General features: G+C 36.4%; 1 protein-coding gene across 7 annotated transcripts in view; it reads right to left on the reverse strand.

The window, feature by feature from the left end:
- The window catches only part of Tle4 (TLE family member 4, transcriptional corepressor), a 145,494-nt gene that overhangs the window by 60,597 nt on the left and 66,568 nt on the right, over positions 1 to 18,329 (reverse strand). For 4 of the 7 annotated variants that reach the window (XM_031389835.1, XM_031389831.1, XM_031389836.1 and 1 more), the window contains 2 exons: positions 5,975 to 6,179; positions 4,692 to 4,708 (listed from right to left, as the gene is read on the reverse strand). In XM_031389835.1, the coding sequence (XP_031245695.1) occupies positions 4,692 to 4,708; positions 5,975 to 6,179 (222 nt within the window). The remainder of the gene's footprint in view (positions 1 to 4,691; positions 4,709 to 5,974; positions 6,180 to 18,329) is intronic. The other 3 variants (XM_031389837.1, XM_031389832.1, XM_031389834.1) reach the window with 1 other exon arrangement.

Here is an 18,329-nt window from a genome sequence, read left to right on the forward strand (position 1 = left end):
ATCATGGCCCCCTCTTTTGCAAATGGCTCCTATATGTAGGATCTTAATGTGCAAGATGGATGTGTCTTCAAAAACATGAAAGAAGTTAACTGGGACTCAGGAAATCTCACCCACATTTTTTTCTATGTTTGAAGAAACAGCTTTGTGGACAGAGTGGGTGTGGCTAAAAGGAAAACAAAAAGCCAAATGGTATTTTCTGTTTGGGAAGCTTTTCTTCAGATTACTGACTACTGATGGAAAACAAGTGGCATGTCTACCACTGTTATTCTTATTTAGTTCTTTAGCTATTCTTTACAGTACTTTAGTAATGTCTGTTATTTCTCACTTTCAAATTTCACTTTCTATTCTTTTATGCCTTTAAGAAAAACAAAGAGCTAGGAGTAGTGGTTCATGTCTTTAATCCCAGCACTAGGCATTTAATTCCAGGCAGAGGCAGCCTGGTTAATAGAGCAAGTACTAGGACAGCCAAAGCAAACCAAAGGGGGTAAAACAAACCATGAACCACACACAAAAGCAAATGTGCTTTTCCAAAATGTACAGTAATGCAAACTGCCCAATCATGCTTTCCAGTAATACGAAGAACAAAACTGCCCGAGGCATATGGTTACCCCTCTCCTGACCATTTCCTCCAGTATCTTCTTTAGTGCTTTCTCTCACATAGATTTTAAAGAGTTAAACACGTTCAAAACACGTGCCTTTTTAATAGTCAAAAAGTGTATGCTTATTTGGGGGAGGGTTGGTGCAAGCATATGCAGGTTACAGATCCTGGAACAAAACTTTGGTCATTAAATCTTAATGTGCAAAGTGAAGTGGCAAAAATAGAAGTAATCACTCTGCTAATTCAGGCTCAAAAGCCACTCTCACCTGTAACACCCTGCTAATGAGGCAACAGTACTCTCCTGGCCTGAATCATACATTTCAGTATGAACATAAAACCCTTCTTCTAATTTTCCAGTGATAAACCTTTACTGCCAACAGTGACTAACTGGGAAAGTAAACAGAAACATATGATGTTTTAGGTCTGTGCAGAATAAGCAACTTAACATAAAGATGAAGCAGAATAAATAGGCATTGCCTTACACACAACTTGAAGAGATTACCATAAAATCCTTTAAGCAAAAGCAAAGAATTCTCATAGGATAAAAGCATAATATGCATACACACAGAAAAGCATTTAGTGTGAAAAATCATATGTAAACCTTTAAAATTAAGTACAACATCTGTACTTATTACAAAGTAAAATATAAGCTCAATATTGACGGAATTTGGAATACAAGCAAATACTGCATTCAGCATCTGAAATGGGTACAGAGGTTTTAGAGATAATTGAACAATGTACAACTCACCGAGAATGACCATATTCTATGAAAGCATGCAGTATTTTGGGCAAGATATTTTGACAAAATAACAAAAATAAAATCTTCACTACTTATAGAGAAAAAATTTGCATGTCTGCTATATTTTGCAGATAAAAAAAATGGCAAATCCTTCAAATTCAGTTGATACAGAAATCAGTGCTATATTCAAGAGAAATCACAAGAGGACTATGTACATAAATAAAAGGCTTTTCATAAAAATACGTTCAATGTTAGCATTTTGGAGCTGATCAACATTCCTTAGTTGTGTGTTTATCTCTTTGAATTGACCTTAATTTTGATTTCGAGTATGTAGACACTGAATGTAGGGATGGTAGTTGAGAGTAACTTCTCAGCCTTAGGCTTTTATAAAGTTTAGGCAGTTTGGCGGTGGTTGTTCTAAGTTATTAACCCCATTTCAGTCAGCTGAAAACTGGAGAGTGATGAATGGCTTGGAGCACTTGATCTCCTCCTCATGAACAAATACCTGAGGTAACTGATTTCTTGCCATTTTCAGGCCTCACATGTGGGTCTTACTACTGGTCAGTCAGTAGACAGCCAAGACAAATAAGGAAGGTGGCAGGTGTGATGGCCCCTTATTTCAACAGTACTACTGTACACAATGTTTTAGTTTCTCATGACCAAGTAAATTGATTCTAGGACTCCCTACAGTGCTTTCTCCTTTAGATCCATATTTACATTCTCTATCAATGTCAAAAAACTTCAGATGGAAGTCTGCAAATAACAGGCTTAAGAATGAACTCGGCTACTGAAGCTAAAGAAGACTAGATCAATAAAGCCAACAGAACGTGATTTAGTGGGACAGAAACTTCAGAGAGGGAAAGAAAAGAAGGGAAAGGCCTAACAATTCAGAAAATGATTACTTGGTTTCTCAAGGAAAGCACTTTAATTACTTGGATCTTTACAGTGAGCCTAAAGTCTATTTTATAAGCTGTTCTCAAATCTGCCCTGTTTAATAATCAATAGCATTAGGAAAACATTTTTTAAGAGTGCCTCCCACAATTAAACCCACCCATAACTTTGTATAAATCAAAATTTTGCTACCATATCAAACGTTACAATGAAGCTGTGGAATACTGCCCACATCCTCATTACATGCAACACTAATTACTACCAGCAGATTCCGATTTTTCTGCACATTACAGGCTTTTAGAGGAGCTATAAAATTTTCAGGCACCATTAATTTAAATTTGTATTGAAATTTCCTTTTGACAGATAGCCAAATTTACTTATTATTTAGAGTACAAGGGCTGCCTGTTTGCAGATTAGAAGAGGAAAGGGAAAAATTTAGAGCCAGAAGGAAATTTATGTCACATTCATTACCTGTTAAATGTTAAGGAGAATTATTGTGCATGAATGAATTATTTCATTCTAGCCCAACTAGCAGACAACTGGATAACTAGTTGCTAAAAACCACCCCCAGTCACACATCAGTCAACAACCATAAACTGCCCCTGTTAACCAGGAATTCCTTACACAAAAATAAGGATGCTCAATAGAATTGGCAGCCACATCTGGAGCATCACAGAAACATGGAAACAAAATTAGCCAACTATTTCACCTTGCAAACCTATAGGACAATCCCAGACCACACACAGGACACTTCAAGCATGGACTTGTAGCTGTCATTCATAAGTCAGAGCAAAACATCAACTTATTTCCTTAGTACTTTCTTCTGGCTTCTGGCTACTCTCACATGTCCAGGCTCACTTGGATTATAGATGATTAAAAACATACATCTTATTCTTTCTTGTGTGGGGTCATATGAAATGTAAATAGCATAAAGTATACAGTGGTATATAAATATTTTCACAATCATCTCTAAGTAGAGCTGGAGAGGAGTCTTTTCTTTAGTCCACTGGCCTACCTGAAGGTATGTATTCATCGTAAGTCCCCTGTTTACATTACAGCCTCAGACAGGCTTCCCTAGAGTTCCTATGAGCTGATTCTGACTACCTTATTTACCTATTACTTCTAATGTACACGTGGAGACCATGTAATTACACTCTAAGAAATTTTTTAATGTAGGTACTAATGTGTACCTACATTAAAATGTACAACTGCAAATGCATCATTTACATTTAATGTGTGTAATTCTAATTGTTGGCAGTTGTTTGGGATTGCAAGTGCACTTTTAAATTCAAAGATTCTCAAAGGGTAAAATGGATATACTCAATATTGAATTTATTTAAGGGCTATGAAAACAATTTTAATTTTCAAAAGGTCAAAAAGTAGAGTACTAACAAAAAGTTGAGTCAAAGCAAAGAGCTGTGTCTGGGAAAGCCTATAGTTTTCTATATAGTTCACAAAACACTGCAAAAGGTCTAAATGATCCATGGTTCTCAATCTCTTTGGTAGTGAAACACCCCTGCACAGAGATCACCTAACACCACCAAAAACCACAGATGGTTATATTATGATTCATAACAGTAGCATAATTACAGTTATGGAGTAGCAACAAAAACAATTTTATGGTTGAGGGTGACCACTAAATGAGGAACTGTTATTAAAGAGTGGCAGCATTAGAAAGGTTGAGAACCACTGAACTAATTTATGGGCCACAACATTTAATTATTTAAAACTCAAAACAATAGTATCCATACCCTGGGCTAGTGTCCCAGAACTAGGTTACTTCTGATGGGTAATACAGTGGTATGTGCTACACAACTGTGCATGCACATGGAATAGTTAACTGGACCTGACTCAAAGGTGATTGAAACACATTCATAGTTTATTCATTTCCTGCATGACAAACTGTGTATTTTGTTTGCATACAATGAAACACAGAAGGCAGGTGAAACAGATTAAAATCTTCAAAAAATTATTTGCCACACTACAAACCCAAATATTACTAAAAGAAAATGCAATCTCTCTGGTAAACAGAAATACTCTCAAGGAAGGTTTTTGTCTCCTCCCCTTCATGCTGAGCCTAGGGCCTTACACATACCAAGCACAAGTTCTCCCACTGAGCCTCCACTGCACATCCGGCCCAAACAGATGTTTAGTGCTTTGATTGTTTTCTGATAAGTATATATTTCTTATAAACGAATATATTTACTTCACTGCAGTATCTTAAACCAGTTACATTTTTTTGCCTAATGTGAGCAATCCAGTTTATAAGTCAAACGTGTTCTACAAATCTGATCCTCAGGAAAAATATGACCATTGTTCAAAAAGACTACTCGACTAAGCTGAACACAATTTGGTAATGTCATCCATACTGGTCTCTAAATCTCAAAGAATCCATTACTATATTTATTCGCATTACTCAGAATACCTTTACACTATTTTTGTGTCTGAATGTTTGAGTCCTACCTTGATGGAGTCTCTGTCTGTAGGCAGAACAGCAGCAAGACAAGCAAGAGAGGCAAGAAAAAAAGAAAAGTGCTAGTTAGTTTATATAAAATCATACTTATCAAACCTGGCCCTGCTAAATAATAAATTGAACAGATGTCAACTTTACTGTAAAGTTAATTATTAATACTATTCTAACAAGATTCACAAAGCACTGGTTCACCTTTGACACAATTTCAAATGAACCAAAGTTAGCTATTCTTATTTATATATATCCTATTGACTTTTCCACTTATGAGTTTATAATCATGAGTCAACTCTGTACCATGGTATTAAGATAACTCTAAAACAAATATTACAATATCCCTAGCATCACAGAAGATAAATTTATCTCTATGTAATATGAATAATTTGCCCATGCTCTAAACTTTGGTAATGATAATGAAAAAGCAGCAAAGCAGTAGATAGGACATTTTTATTATATAAGCCACACCCTTTCAAACCAACAAACCATCACTGTGCTGCATGAATTATCATAAAGGTATGGTGGAAGAATTTCTTTTTCACTCTTGTGGTTACCTATTGAAAATTATGCACAAGACCATTTAAAAGCCTCTGTACCATCATCTTCCTTTAGAAGAGAAAGGTGACCAATCATAAGAACACAGTGAACTTCCTCGGTAGTTATTATTGAAAACAATCAGTTAATCTCATGTTCTGAATAGCAATAGGTCAACAACTTATTGTTATATTTAGAAAAACAGTTTGAACAGGATCATCTCAATTAATAAGACAACCAGAATTCTTACTATGCTCTATAAATTCTTCTAATTTACTAATAGTAACTGACTTGGTGAAATATAAATGAATCTTTATTAAATTAAGTTTTCCTCTCCAACAATCTGGTCAAAGCTGACTTTTAAGGCTACATGCACTTTAAAACAGGATTTCACTACTAATTTAAATTTTGGAAACAAGGGATCAAAGGCTGAAGAACTGGAAATGTAGCCCCACAGTAGGACCCTTGACTAGATGTGTAAGGTCCTTGGCTTCTATCACCAGAAGAGTCAGGGTAGAAGTGGAGGGCATGGGGTGGCAAAATCTGGAAACAGCTCTTTGCCTTTTGAGCAACCACAAGGGTCCAATGTGACAAATGACTCCTTCTAATAATTAATCTGCCTTTTGGTGGAAATCCTTTTATTTAGACACTGGCAAAATACAATTCTGAGACAGAAAATGATGGCATCTGGAATCCATCCCTAGAAGATAGATAATGCCACACTGATCCCCAAATGCTCACTCACCTCTTTGGTGATCATTGTCATGGTGCTTCTTCTCATCCTTAATTGGGAGGTGAGACTGGCCTCCTAGTGCACTGGAGAGGGCCAGAAGTCCTGCACTGCTACCGATGGGTGGAATGGCTGGAGGCTGAAGCCCTGAAGGGTGTGGTGTCAGAGGCACAGGCAGACCATGTCCATGTGATAAATGCTGAGCTTGGAGTTGTTGCTGCTGTGAAAAATTAGACACAGATATTGAATTTGTCCCTTGTATAACCCACAAGAAAAACAGTAGGTATGCTAGATAATGAAAATAATCTTGTACACAAGGAGGAGTTACCCTCATCCTGAATCAATTTCAAAGTTAGGAGAGGGGGAGGGGAAAGAGGAGAGATCTATAACTGATGTGTTACTTTTCTTCTAATACCCTAGAGGCTTTGTAGCTGTTGGTGTTGTTGTTTTAATATGTAAGGTAAATAACCTAGATTTTAAATATGGTAAACTGTTTAAATGCCTTTTAAAAGCTGAATGTTCTTTAACAAAGCCTATGCATTTTGTTCTAGAACAAAAGGCTAAAGTCCAGTTATCATGTATTTCTAATCAAAATGTATATGTGAATAACTGTTAAAGCAGTGACGTTGAACAAGAAAAGCTGAAAATCGAGAAAATTAGTGTTAAACAGTTGTCCCAGAACCACTGCACAGCATGCAGGGAGAGTTAATTTGAAAGAGAAAACCTGAATTAACAACCCAGAAAAGGAAGCTGGTTGCAGCCACAGTTTTTTAAGCCCTTTAAGTGTCCTCAGCGGCACTTGAGCAAATTACTAAAGAAAATCCAATGTAGCAAGGCTTGGGCTCTCCTGTAGGCTTGCTCAATAATGCTGAAATAATTGGGCACTCTGTGCACGTTTAGTGATGCTCGAATGAAAAGCTAGAGGCCTGCCCTTGTACTCTTCTCTAGCAGCTGACTTTGTGTTGTGACAGGTTTATTTGAGTGGGACCGTGATGCATGCACCAGTAACTACGCTGACAAGAGTTTAAAGTCATTTTTACCAGCACACTGGCAACACACAGAGAGAGCCCTTAAGAGGTTGGAATGGGAGTGCTTGACCTCAGCAGAGACTGAATCAAGCCTGACTCCAGGAGCCACTATGGCTGGGTTTGCTGCCTCTGCTGAATGAGCAAGAGGAGAAGACAGCAAGGATGTTGAGTTAAATACACCCCTCAACAGGAATCTCTTCAACTCAAAACCTGCTAACAAACCTCTATCAGAACAATTGTTGGGCAAATCTAAGACTAACATTTAGAGTTACTAAATATTAATTACTTCTTAAGTTTTTATGCTAAATCTAAAATAGTTAAACTACTATAATTTTCTTAGCAAGATTTCACTAGTTTTCAAAAAAGAGAAACTTTAAATAGCTTTTTCAGTATTTCAAAGAAAACAATGAAATTTTATTCTCTTCAAATGACTTTCTTCTTCCCCTCCTGCATGCCTTCCTGTATGTGACTAAAGTATATAATGAAGTAGTTCTTTTCTCTTGCTGACCTGCATCTACCTTCTGGCTCATATACTTAACATATAGCAAGTAAAACTGAAACAACGAAGTCAAGTACAGAAGGAATAGAAAATGGGAGCAGAACCCAGATACTCCATCAACCTAACCTCATACTCCACGCACATAAAGCCTTTTCTACCTGTAGTTTTTAAATTAGGTGATGTTTCTTCCTTGGGAGCATGAACCTTAGGAGCAGCAAACCTTATTAGTTACTCAATACAGAGTTGTCAGCCTTGGAAACATATACATATAAAAAACAAAATTGGACCAGGCAGTACAGAGATAGATATGTGTATATCTCATATATGGCACATATATGTAATATGACATATAATATATAAATGTACAATTAATATGCACATACATATAAATACATCCAGCTGATATACATCTATATGTATCTCTCTATATATACAGATATTGTACTCGCATACACACACATACATACCCGTGCACATATATACATATACATGTAGGTATAACAATAACAATAGGCTAATAACTTAAAAGTAAAGGTGCATGAGAAGGGTTTGAGGGAAGGTAGCTGAGAAGGGCTTGAAGGAAAGTATTAAAAAAATCATATAATGCTAGAAAAAGAAAAGCATATAAAAAAAATTAGACAGTTCCTCATTGGAGTGACCTAAATCATCTCCACAATTCATTTAGTTGTGACCAAAAGTATGCATGCAAATTTTATTTTCTAAATATGTACAAATACATATTTGATGAATACATATTAAAATTAAATTTACCTTAAAAATCTATGTCAACTTTTTGACAAATTGTCCCAGTCTCTTCTTCCTCAAACTTCCATTAATATTTCTGTGTATATTGTGGGCCTATAGCTGCTTGTATCTCTAAGTTCAATTGTCAAGGAACTACAAGCACCTGAGAATGTATTTCTTCTTTGACTGCAGGATGTCTCTATATGACATCAAACCTTCAGACATAGAAGCATTTGCACATTATCTGATATGCTCAAAAATATTTCTGTCTGCCAGGCAGTGGTGGCGCACGCCTTTAGTCCCAGCACTTGGGAGGCAGAGGCAAGTGGATTTCTGAGTTTGAAGCCAGTCTGGTCTACAGAGTGAGTTCCAGGACAGCTCGGGTTACACAGAGAAACCCTGTCTTGAAAAAAAAAAAAAAACAAATAAAACAACAAAAACGAAAACAAAAAAGAATATTTATGTCATAATTCATGATTAAAAGAAAATCTCAGCCTAAATGATACATTCAGTGATTCCAATATATTGTTCTTCTCTCTGAAGATAGTAAAGATTAAAAAGCAAAAAAAAAAGCTTTAACTGACTTATTTTTCCATTAAACCAGGAGATTTTCAAGGACAGAAACTATATCCCAGTCTGTCCTGCTGTACATGAGTAAGCTTCTTAGGTCCCCTGTTTGGCCTACTCTCCTTCAGAATAGTTCCAACAGGGGCCTTCTATTTTCTTCCTCCTTTATGTGTACCTTCAAAGAACAAGATTCACCCCAATACAGTAGGGAACCAAAAGGGCTGATCAGCCTTGCTAGTACTCTAATAAAAATGCCTCTTTGAAAAATAGCCCATGAGCTGGGCAGTAGTGGCACATGCCTTTAATCCCAGCACTTGAGAGGCAGAGGCAGGCGGATTTCTGAGTTCGAGGCCAACCTGGTCTACAGAGTGAGTTCCAGGACAGCCAGGGCTACACAGAGAAACCCTGTCTCGAAGAAAAAAAAAAAGTCCATGGTTTTAAAAGCAATAACCACTCCCCAAATAAAAGCAGTTCAGATTTCTTAGCACTCAAGATCTTCCATATCAGACTATACACTACTATACAATAGCAAGGAAACTTTGCCTGAAATACTAGCCAATTGAGTACATGCTCCAAACCTTCATATTATATCATCAGCATCATCAGCATCATCAGCATCATCATCATCTTTATTACTACCACCAACAGTAATCACCAACATGCATATGTACTCAATATATCTGATTATACTCAATCACTGATTGTACATGCTCTAGCACTGCCTCTGAATTCTGATGGCACTTGAGGCCAAATCATATAGATAACACTCAATAACCCAAGAAAATAAAGAGATTTGTATAGGGATAGCTAGATGAAAAATATATTTGCTATGAGTTTATGTATAAAGCTATTTCTTTTTTAAAAAATCTCAAATTACTAGATATTTCTTATTTTTAGTATGTATCAAATAGATTATCAACTAAGGTCAGCACAATCCTATATAAGCAGATGAAATTGGGCTTTATTTTCTTCCAATGATACAAAGTTCAAAATTTAAAATACAATCATAAGAAAGCTTGCTGGTTCTACTACATTTTCCATTTATGACAATTTAAAAATAAACAACTACAATCTAAAATAAGGAAGATCCATAATATCTTGATAAAACTAGAGAGCTTGGTACCTCTTCACATAAAACTTATGGGCTTATTTTTATTGTTGAACTTTTAATTTTTTATATAAATTTCAAATTTCTTAAAGAGAACTACCATCAAACTTTCCTTAAACCAATGAACTCAAGATACTGTATATTCAAGATGACTATATATTCAAAGCTTTTATTGTTTCTAGTGAATATATGGAATTCCCATTTACTCTTTGCCTAGCTTCCACTAACATTAATGTCATATATAATGTTTTATAAAATTTATCACACTAGAAAAATTCACACCAGCACATCACTGTTACCCAAGCTGCCAACCATACTCAGACCCTGCTTACCCCACCCCAATATAACTTTTCTGTTCCAGAATTCAGACCATGATAGATTATGGACACTTAAAGAAGTTGCATTTTCACTTCTGTTTTTAAAAAGCCCTTAATGATTTTAGGAATGGTAACAATCAATTATAGTTGTACTATTAAATAACACCTGGTTTGAATAGGTTTATAGAAGAAAATGAACTGAAAAGGACTACCACAAACTCATGGCACAAGTCACTCATCCCTATAAAATGTCTAAAGAAAAATAGATTCATCATGGTATTCTCCACAGTGGATTGGTTTTTATTAAGTGTTTTTGAAATATAAAAGTACATATAAAATATTAAACATAGCATGTCATTAAAATGTATATGATGAAATGTAGATACTAAAATATTCCAGCTGACTTTCACAGCAGCATAACAGGCTCCTTTCTGACTTTAGTAGACATTTTTTTTTTAGGTTTGTTTCCAAGTTCTCACCATAAGAACTGACCTAGAACTACAGCCAGCATTAGATACTATCTTCTTTAAATAAAATTTGTTAAGCCAACAACTTAACTCCAACACTTTCCTTCATTTTTTTACAAGTTTTTTTAAGTTTTTATAGTTTAAATATCAAATGAAATTCAAGAGTTAAATTTTAAAATGAATCTGTATTATGGCTTCTTCTCAACAAAGCAGAATGTGTGGAAAGGAGCAGGCTCTCTGCAGCCACTACCAATGACAACCCTTTCATCCCTACCCACCTGTGCTCACTACAAAGCATTAACCTCTAAGGTTTCCTACTTATCCTCTTCTTTAAACCATCAAAGGAAGGGCAATGTGGATACAGAATCCTGACACGGATTTGTTATCGAAGTAATTCAAGATGAATTACTGCTCTGGAAAATAAAAATCAACAAACTGAAGAATAATAATAAAAAAAGTTAACTTTGAAGGAAATAACTCCCCATCAAGGAAAAATCAAAGAAAAAGGCATAAACTATAAAACCAATTTAACAATAAATGTATTTTCCACCATCGTAACAAAAACTCTTGAGACAAAGGTTAGGTCATTCCTTTATTTGTATGCCTTATTTCACTAAAATATACTAAAAACAAACAAACCAGAGGGGGCAGGGATTTAGTGGGAGGCAGGAGGGGGGATAAAAGGGGCTAATGAGGTAGACTATGATTAAGGATTGGAGGGGTAAAATATAAAAGAACAAATTATCTCTAGCAACAAAGAATAAATTATGTCTGTTTCTCTCCTAACGGGCTATTCAAGGAAATAAACATTAAAATACAGCAAACTTCAAACTCAAGTAAATACTCCATCCAGATAATTTCATTCTGAAAAACAACCAGTAATTATGACTGAAAATACCTAGCAGCAAAGTGGCACAATCAATTCTGTTAATTGCATTTTACTGGCCATTCCTTAATAAACACCTATTTCCTTATAATCTCAAGTTCAGAAAGAAAAGCAGAATTCAATTTCACACTTGTTGTCTATTAGTAAGAAGGAGGAAAAATTTTTTTAATCAAAGGTCCTCAACTATTTGATCACCAGGACTCAACTAGCCAAAAATGAAGCAGGAGCTGACTAGGGTAGAAAGAATAGCTCCCATACACTGCCCAGGAATTCTGCCCATTCCAAGGTTTCCTTGCTCATTACTCCACCCTTCATGTCTACCAAATTCTCAACAGCAAAGTTCTCAAACACTATGCTTCTTCATTAGAAACCAAACATTAGTGCCTACATATTGCTTCCTACTCCCTAGCTCCCTCTTGTCTTGCTTTTTCAAACACAAAGCAAAGGGAGTAAAAGGTGTGCAGGGTTGTGGGGAGCTTTGCTAGAGAGCAAGAAATCTATCCAGGCAAGCTGTATCAGAAGAGCAATGAACTCACTGGCAATAAGAATACAGCCTCCCAGAACCTTAAAAGACAGCTATAAAGGATTGCAGCATAGTGTTTATTGTTTGTTTGTTTAATTTTCACAAATCCTTCCTTGGTAACCTGAGAAAACAAGTGGAAGTAAGTACAGACATTTTGTGTCAATGACTAAAGAATGGCTCCCAGGTGTACAGACTCTCAAACCCAGGTCACTGGCTCCAAAGCACACACCCATCCTACCAGCCACTCACAGAGCATAAACTGATCTAACATGATGAAATGATCTGATCTAGCTAGAAGAAATTATACCAGGAAGGTAAGACAGACTGAAACAGACTTAAGGAGCCAGAAGAAAGCACCATGCTACAAACTGGACAGAGGTGTAATGTAAGTGAATGGTGAAAAACAAAACCAAACAAAACAAAACTGTTTTTATACAGACAGCACTGTTAACCCAGCTCCTTCCTAACTATGAGACTGGGCTGAATCTGAGAAAGAAGGTTATTCAAGAATCATTACAACGAACAGTCACCTGGTGTTCCCAAGCTTGTTTCTTATATAAATGTGGGACAATCATAACATGTACCTCCCAAAGTAACTGTGAACATTAAACCTGTTACTATTACTGAAAAAAGGTATCTATACCCTCTCAAAACACACACACACACACACACACACACACACACACATATACACTCGCGCGCGCGTGCGCACACACGGTGTATCAATTCTTTTCTATTGCTATCATAAGGCCACAAAGGAGGGGAGTTCTTTTTCATAAGATATTAACTTAAAAGGAAAATTACTTCTTCCTTCTGAATTAATTCAAAACACATAATAAAATTATGGGGTACAAAATTGTTAAACAGGTTATTCAGTGTTGGGAATAACTCCATAGATTACTTAGCTTCTCCATAATGTGATAATTAGAAATATATAACATCACTTCGGTAGCGTTCCTACTTAAAAACAAAACAAAACAAAACAAAACAAAAGCTTTAACCTGATTTTAACCTTGAACGAATTAGAAGCAAACAAATCCAGAATATGGAAGGCTACACAAGAGAAATCTAGAATCTTTGAAATGTAAACAAAATATACAGTAAAGTGGTTTGGGGTCTTTTTCAAATACAAGAAGAATAAAGAGAGACGAAAAGAACAGTGGGTACATATGAACCCTGAATTGGAGGAAGACACCACAAAGAAAAATGAGTAACAACAATGCTAAAGGATATTCTGTGGGTAGCTGGATAAATAAGACGATACACTCTCACACTGGCCAAAGGAATATGTTAACTGCACTGTTCCAACACCATAAGACACTCTTGTCCACTGAAGATACATATTTAAGTATTAATAGTGAAATACTCTCACTTCTGAGATGTCCAATACTTGAAGAAGAGGAGAGGAGACTTCTACACTTCACCAAAGGTTACTACAATGAACGATGGAGTTCTAGGACATTTCATTTTAGCTAAAGGTAGCAAAGGTGTTATGGTTGGACATCCATATGTGTATATCGGAAGGGAACTAATGGTGGACGGTACCACCTCAGGTACAAGGAGCAGTGTGCTTCTGTAAGATTTAATTCTACCTGTGGCCAGTAGACTTTTAGCGCCTCTCTTTGTTTCTACTTTGAAAATGTTATATTCCTCACTCACCTCCTTGACCTGCTACTCTAGCCCAACATGGTGTCTGTGTCCTTTCCCCAAACACTCAGGGGGATTTCATTACCCTTCCCACTGGAAAGTGTACTGCCACTTTTTTCTCCCCCTTAATTGTTTTAGGCTTTACTAGGGAAATTAATTCTAAGCAAATAATGAAGGTCTAAAGTATTCAAAAAAATTTAACACTTCAAACTGACTTTTCTATTTTATGAGTTTTAGTTACTGAGGTGATCAAGTGAAAGGACTGTGATGAGAAAGCTTTCTGCAGTTATTTGAACAGTCTTAAAATGGCTACATTTTAAAAACGTAAATATTTCATGTTCCCTGAATTTGATCTGAGAATTTGAGAGGTAGAAGGAACCCTAGATGCTATCTCTAGTTAGATTGCTTTTCAACAACTTGACAGCTTATGTTTGTTTCACCTTGGTGTGCTGTGCATATATGTATATATATTTATACATATAAAAAGGAAAACAAGTAAAACTTTAAAGTACACGTAGATCTATTCATATCAGAAAGAATAAGCATTTTAAATTGAGCACATATACATACATATTAAACAAATACTATGTGTACTATAATGTTTTCTATTCTGTATATTTAATAAAGTCCTAACAGAAAGACTGAAAATGAGAACTAGATTAACTTTGCTTATTTTGTAGATATATATGTGCACGGACACCTGCCATGCTGCAAATGTTGAGGTCAGAGTTAGTTCTCACCTACCATGTGGGCTGTGGGAATTGAACTCGAGTAACTGAGCTAGTCAGCAAGCATCTTTATTTGAAACATCACACCAGTTCTGGTTCTGGTGTTCTTTTGCTTTTGTTGTTGTTGTGTTTGTCTTTTGATTTTGTTTCATTTTGTTTTGAGACAGGGGTCTCTCTAGTATATAGCTCTAGAACTCAGTATGTATATGTAGACCAGGCCGGTCTTGCACTCACAGAGATCATCAACCTGCCCCTATCTCCCAAATGCTAGGATTAAAGGTATGTGCTAAGGGTTTTGTGACTAGTATGATCAGGATCATATGCTTTTGTTGGTTATGTGCTTTGAATGTCTTTTCCTGCTTGCTGACTTGTCACCTCATTTTGTAAGGCATCTTTTGAAGAAACAGTTGTGCTTGTTTTAGCTGAGTAATAAAAAAAACTATTAATTATTTTCTCATTTCTTTGACCCATTTAAGTTAAACAAAATGATAATATTTTTGAAATTTTACAATTTTTACCTCTAGAAGTCACTATTGCATATCAAGAGATATAGGAATCAATTTCCATTTTCTCCCTAAGAACAGTTTGCTACCCCTAGCAAGCTGTTAGCATACAGTAAATTCTCTCTTATCTGCTTAATCTTTTGATACAAAAGTATATCTATGTCTAAGTACTTTAAAGATTTATTTTTATTTTGTGTGGAGACGTTGCATGAATATACATATACCATGAGTAGACAGAGACCAGAAGAGGGTAGAGGATCCCCTGGACTAGAGTTACAGAAACTTGTGAGTCATGATGCAGGCACTGAGAACCAACTTTAGGTCCTCTGCAAGAGCGCCAAGTCCTCTTAGTCATTCATTAAAACCATCTCTACAGCCCCTGTGTCTAGTACTTTAAATCTTAGTGTTAAAGTTCTTAAGTAGGCCACAAGAAGCTCCAAGTATGACAAAAAGGAAGTCAGAGTACTTATTATTATTGACGCCTTACAGAAAATGAGAAGAAAAGCTGGAGACTGGGAACATGAGTTTTTAACATGTAATCAATCAACAGATGCTCATGATCCTGAGGCCAATTAAAAAGCAACTAGAATTTTGGCTGAAAAATAAACCTTGTCTAAACATAGCCTAAAAAGATTATTTTAAAATAAAACAAAAAGGTATTTAATTATTTGAAGTTTAGAATACCATGCAGAGACTACACCAAAAGCAACAAGAATGAACAGCATAAAAACAGCTAGAAAAAAAATCAGGAGCTCAAACCAAAATAGAGAAAAGGAGGAACTTTTTATGAAGGCAATTCCAAAGACATGGTATGGTTATGTGAGCTGGATTTTAAGAATAACTTAGGGAACTCAGGATACCTTGTAAAATTGGACCTCACATAACTAGGCAGATCAAACCAATTGCGTAGAGCAGGAGAGAAAAGGTATAGAATTTTGTCTTGTTTTTGCAATTAGAAATGAAGAGATAAAGAATAAAAACTTAAAAGTCAAAAATAATCCTACCAGCCCAAGTAAACACAAATGTCCTACATGTATGCAGTATATTTTCAATGCATATAAGAATTTTTACATGAAAACATCAAGATATCTTTTAGTTTAGTCTGCTGTCTGTATCTCTAAGTAATGCTGCTTTGTTGGTAATAGGTGAGTGTTCACTTAAGTGATTACCAGTAACTAGATATTCAGGCTGTTTCCACTATTTTATATATAGACAAATGGCATAAAACTCTTCAAGTTATAGAATACCCAATAAAAGTGGTCTAAATAACTTTTTTTTTCTCATATAACAAGAAGACAGAAATACATTTTCTCCAAAGGAGAGAAAACATCTTTTGTTAAAGAAAACACACTTCTTTATATCTCAGTAACTTGAATAGGTCATGTGTCCACTTATCTGTAAGGAGGACAAGGCATCCAGAATGCTGGCCTTCTTTCTTTACAGAAGGGGGAACTAATATATAATGAAGAAATACCATCTGTCTTTTCTCTTGATCATTCTAGCAAGTTGTCAAAAAAAAAACAAAAAACAAAAACAACTTCCCAATTTTCAATCCAAGTAACAAGCAACTTAGACTAGAAGGGTATTTGCTTTGTTTACCCTCAACGGTTTCTTCTCCTAGGTATGAAATTTGTGCAGAGCTGTATCTACAGATTGCTTTGAGAAACAAACTCATAAACACACTGGGGAAAATAAAATACTAATACTAATGACTGCCCCTTTGCTTCGGCACCTAAGTGGCACTGCCTTGCTGCTCAGAAGACAAATCTGGGTGACGTTCACCTCTCCTATTTTATGGCTCCACTAATAAAATAAAGTAAGAAACAACAAACCTTTAAAAGGTTTCAAGAGTGATCATCTTGAGATTTTCTTAAGAGGGTAGGGTGGTAGCTCTTACTCCTATTAGGTCAACAATGCTTTTTAAGTTTGAGTATTACTCTTATCTCATAAAGTATTTGCTACTCATAAGCAACATATGAACGCAAGACAAGAAAATGGAACCACAAAAAAAGGGACAAAGCTTACAATGAAACAACGGCATAATTTCAAGGAAAGGACTATTCAAACCATAAGGCATTTCCTGTGACTTCTAACTTGATTTCTTCCTGACTGGCCTTGACTTCATCCTCCTTTCCCTCAGTCACTCGGTCCTGACTTACAATTGGCTAACAACCACCAGTCCTTAATAAGTCCTTCTGTCTCTAACTCCCTAGACATTATCTGGAAAAACTTCATTGTAAACTCCTGATTAGCAAATTTTGAATAAATTCTGCAATGTCGTATAATGTGATTTTCTTGGCTGGCCAGCTCCCAAATAACAACATGAAAACCTCTTATTTATTATGAAAGCTTGGCCCTGGCTTAACAGACCCTCAACTAACTCATCTAAGTAAGCCTGACCATCTAGCTCTGTCTTTCCCCCCACATGGCTTGTTAGTCACCTCCTCTTTTGTTCTCACACTCAGTTTCTGGCTGACTGGTGAATCTCTCTGACCAACAGGCAAATCCCTCCCCTCAGACTCTTTCCCAGCTTTCTATCTCACCCTAAAAGTCCCCCCTTTCTTCTCCTACCTCAGCTCTTGCCAGTCAGCTCTTTATTAAATCAAGCAGAAGTTGCTGGATGGTGAGTTTACAAGATATGATGCAGCCATGTGACTAACAATACCAACCAACGAGGGTTCTGCACTCAACTTTCTGCAGCAAAGAAATCAGCATTTGAATAATACTAAGACAATCTTTAATCTTTACCCAATGCACAAAAAGATCATGCCAACAATGCCTCTTAAGCATCTAGAGACATAAACATTGTTATTTTTATTACATAGTCCTATCCACACAGGTTTAAACATCATTTGCATTATGAGACCCTTTGTGTCTAAAAAGAAGAAACCTTTATCTTACTGGTGGTATTTATATATAATACAACGTTTGATTCTTATATGTAAGAGTAACATCAGCAGACAAGAAGCATGATAAGGGAGTAACTGAGACCAGCAGGACCAGGCACACAGGAACTCCACCAGCCCAGTGACCCGGGTTCCTTCCGGTCTGTCTGGGCTGGGGTCCAGAGCAGACCTTGAGCGCAAACTCCACGGCCAGTACCACAACACCCAGAGGAAGCTCCACTCCCAGGCACTCTGACACACCCAGGATCAGAGGTGAGCAGGAACCAACATCTGTCCCAACACTGGGAGTAATAATTGGGTCCAGCAGGACCAGGCACACAGGAACTCCACCAGGCCAGTGATTCCGGTTCCTTCCGGTCTGTCTGGGTTACTGTTCTGCGCAGACCTTGGGCACAAGCTCTGCAGCCAGTCCCACAACTCACAGAGAAAGCCACACTCCCAGGTGAT

Source organism: Mastomys coucha, unplaced genomic scaffold (genome assembly GCF_008632895.1).
Source record: "Mastomys coucha isolate ucsf_1 unplaced genomic scaffold, UCSF_Mcou_1 pScaffold21, whole genome shotgun sequence".
Lineage (NCBI taxonomy): Eukaryota > Metazoa > Chordata > Mammalia > Rodentia > Muridae > Mastomys > Mastomys coucha.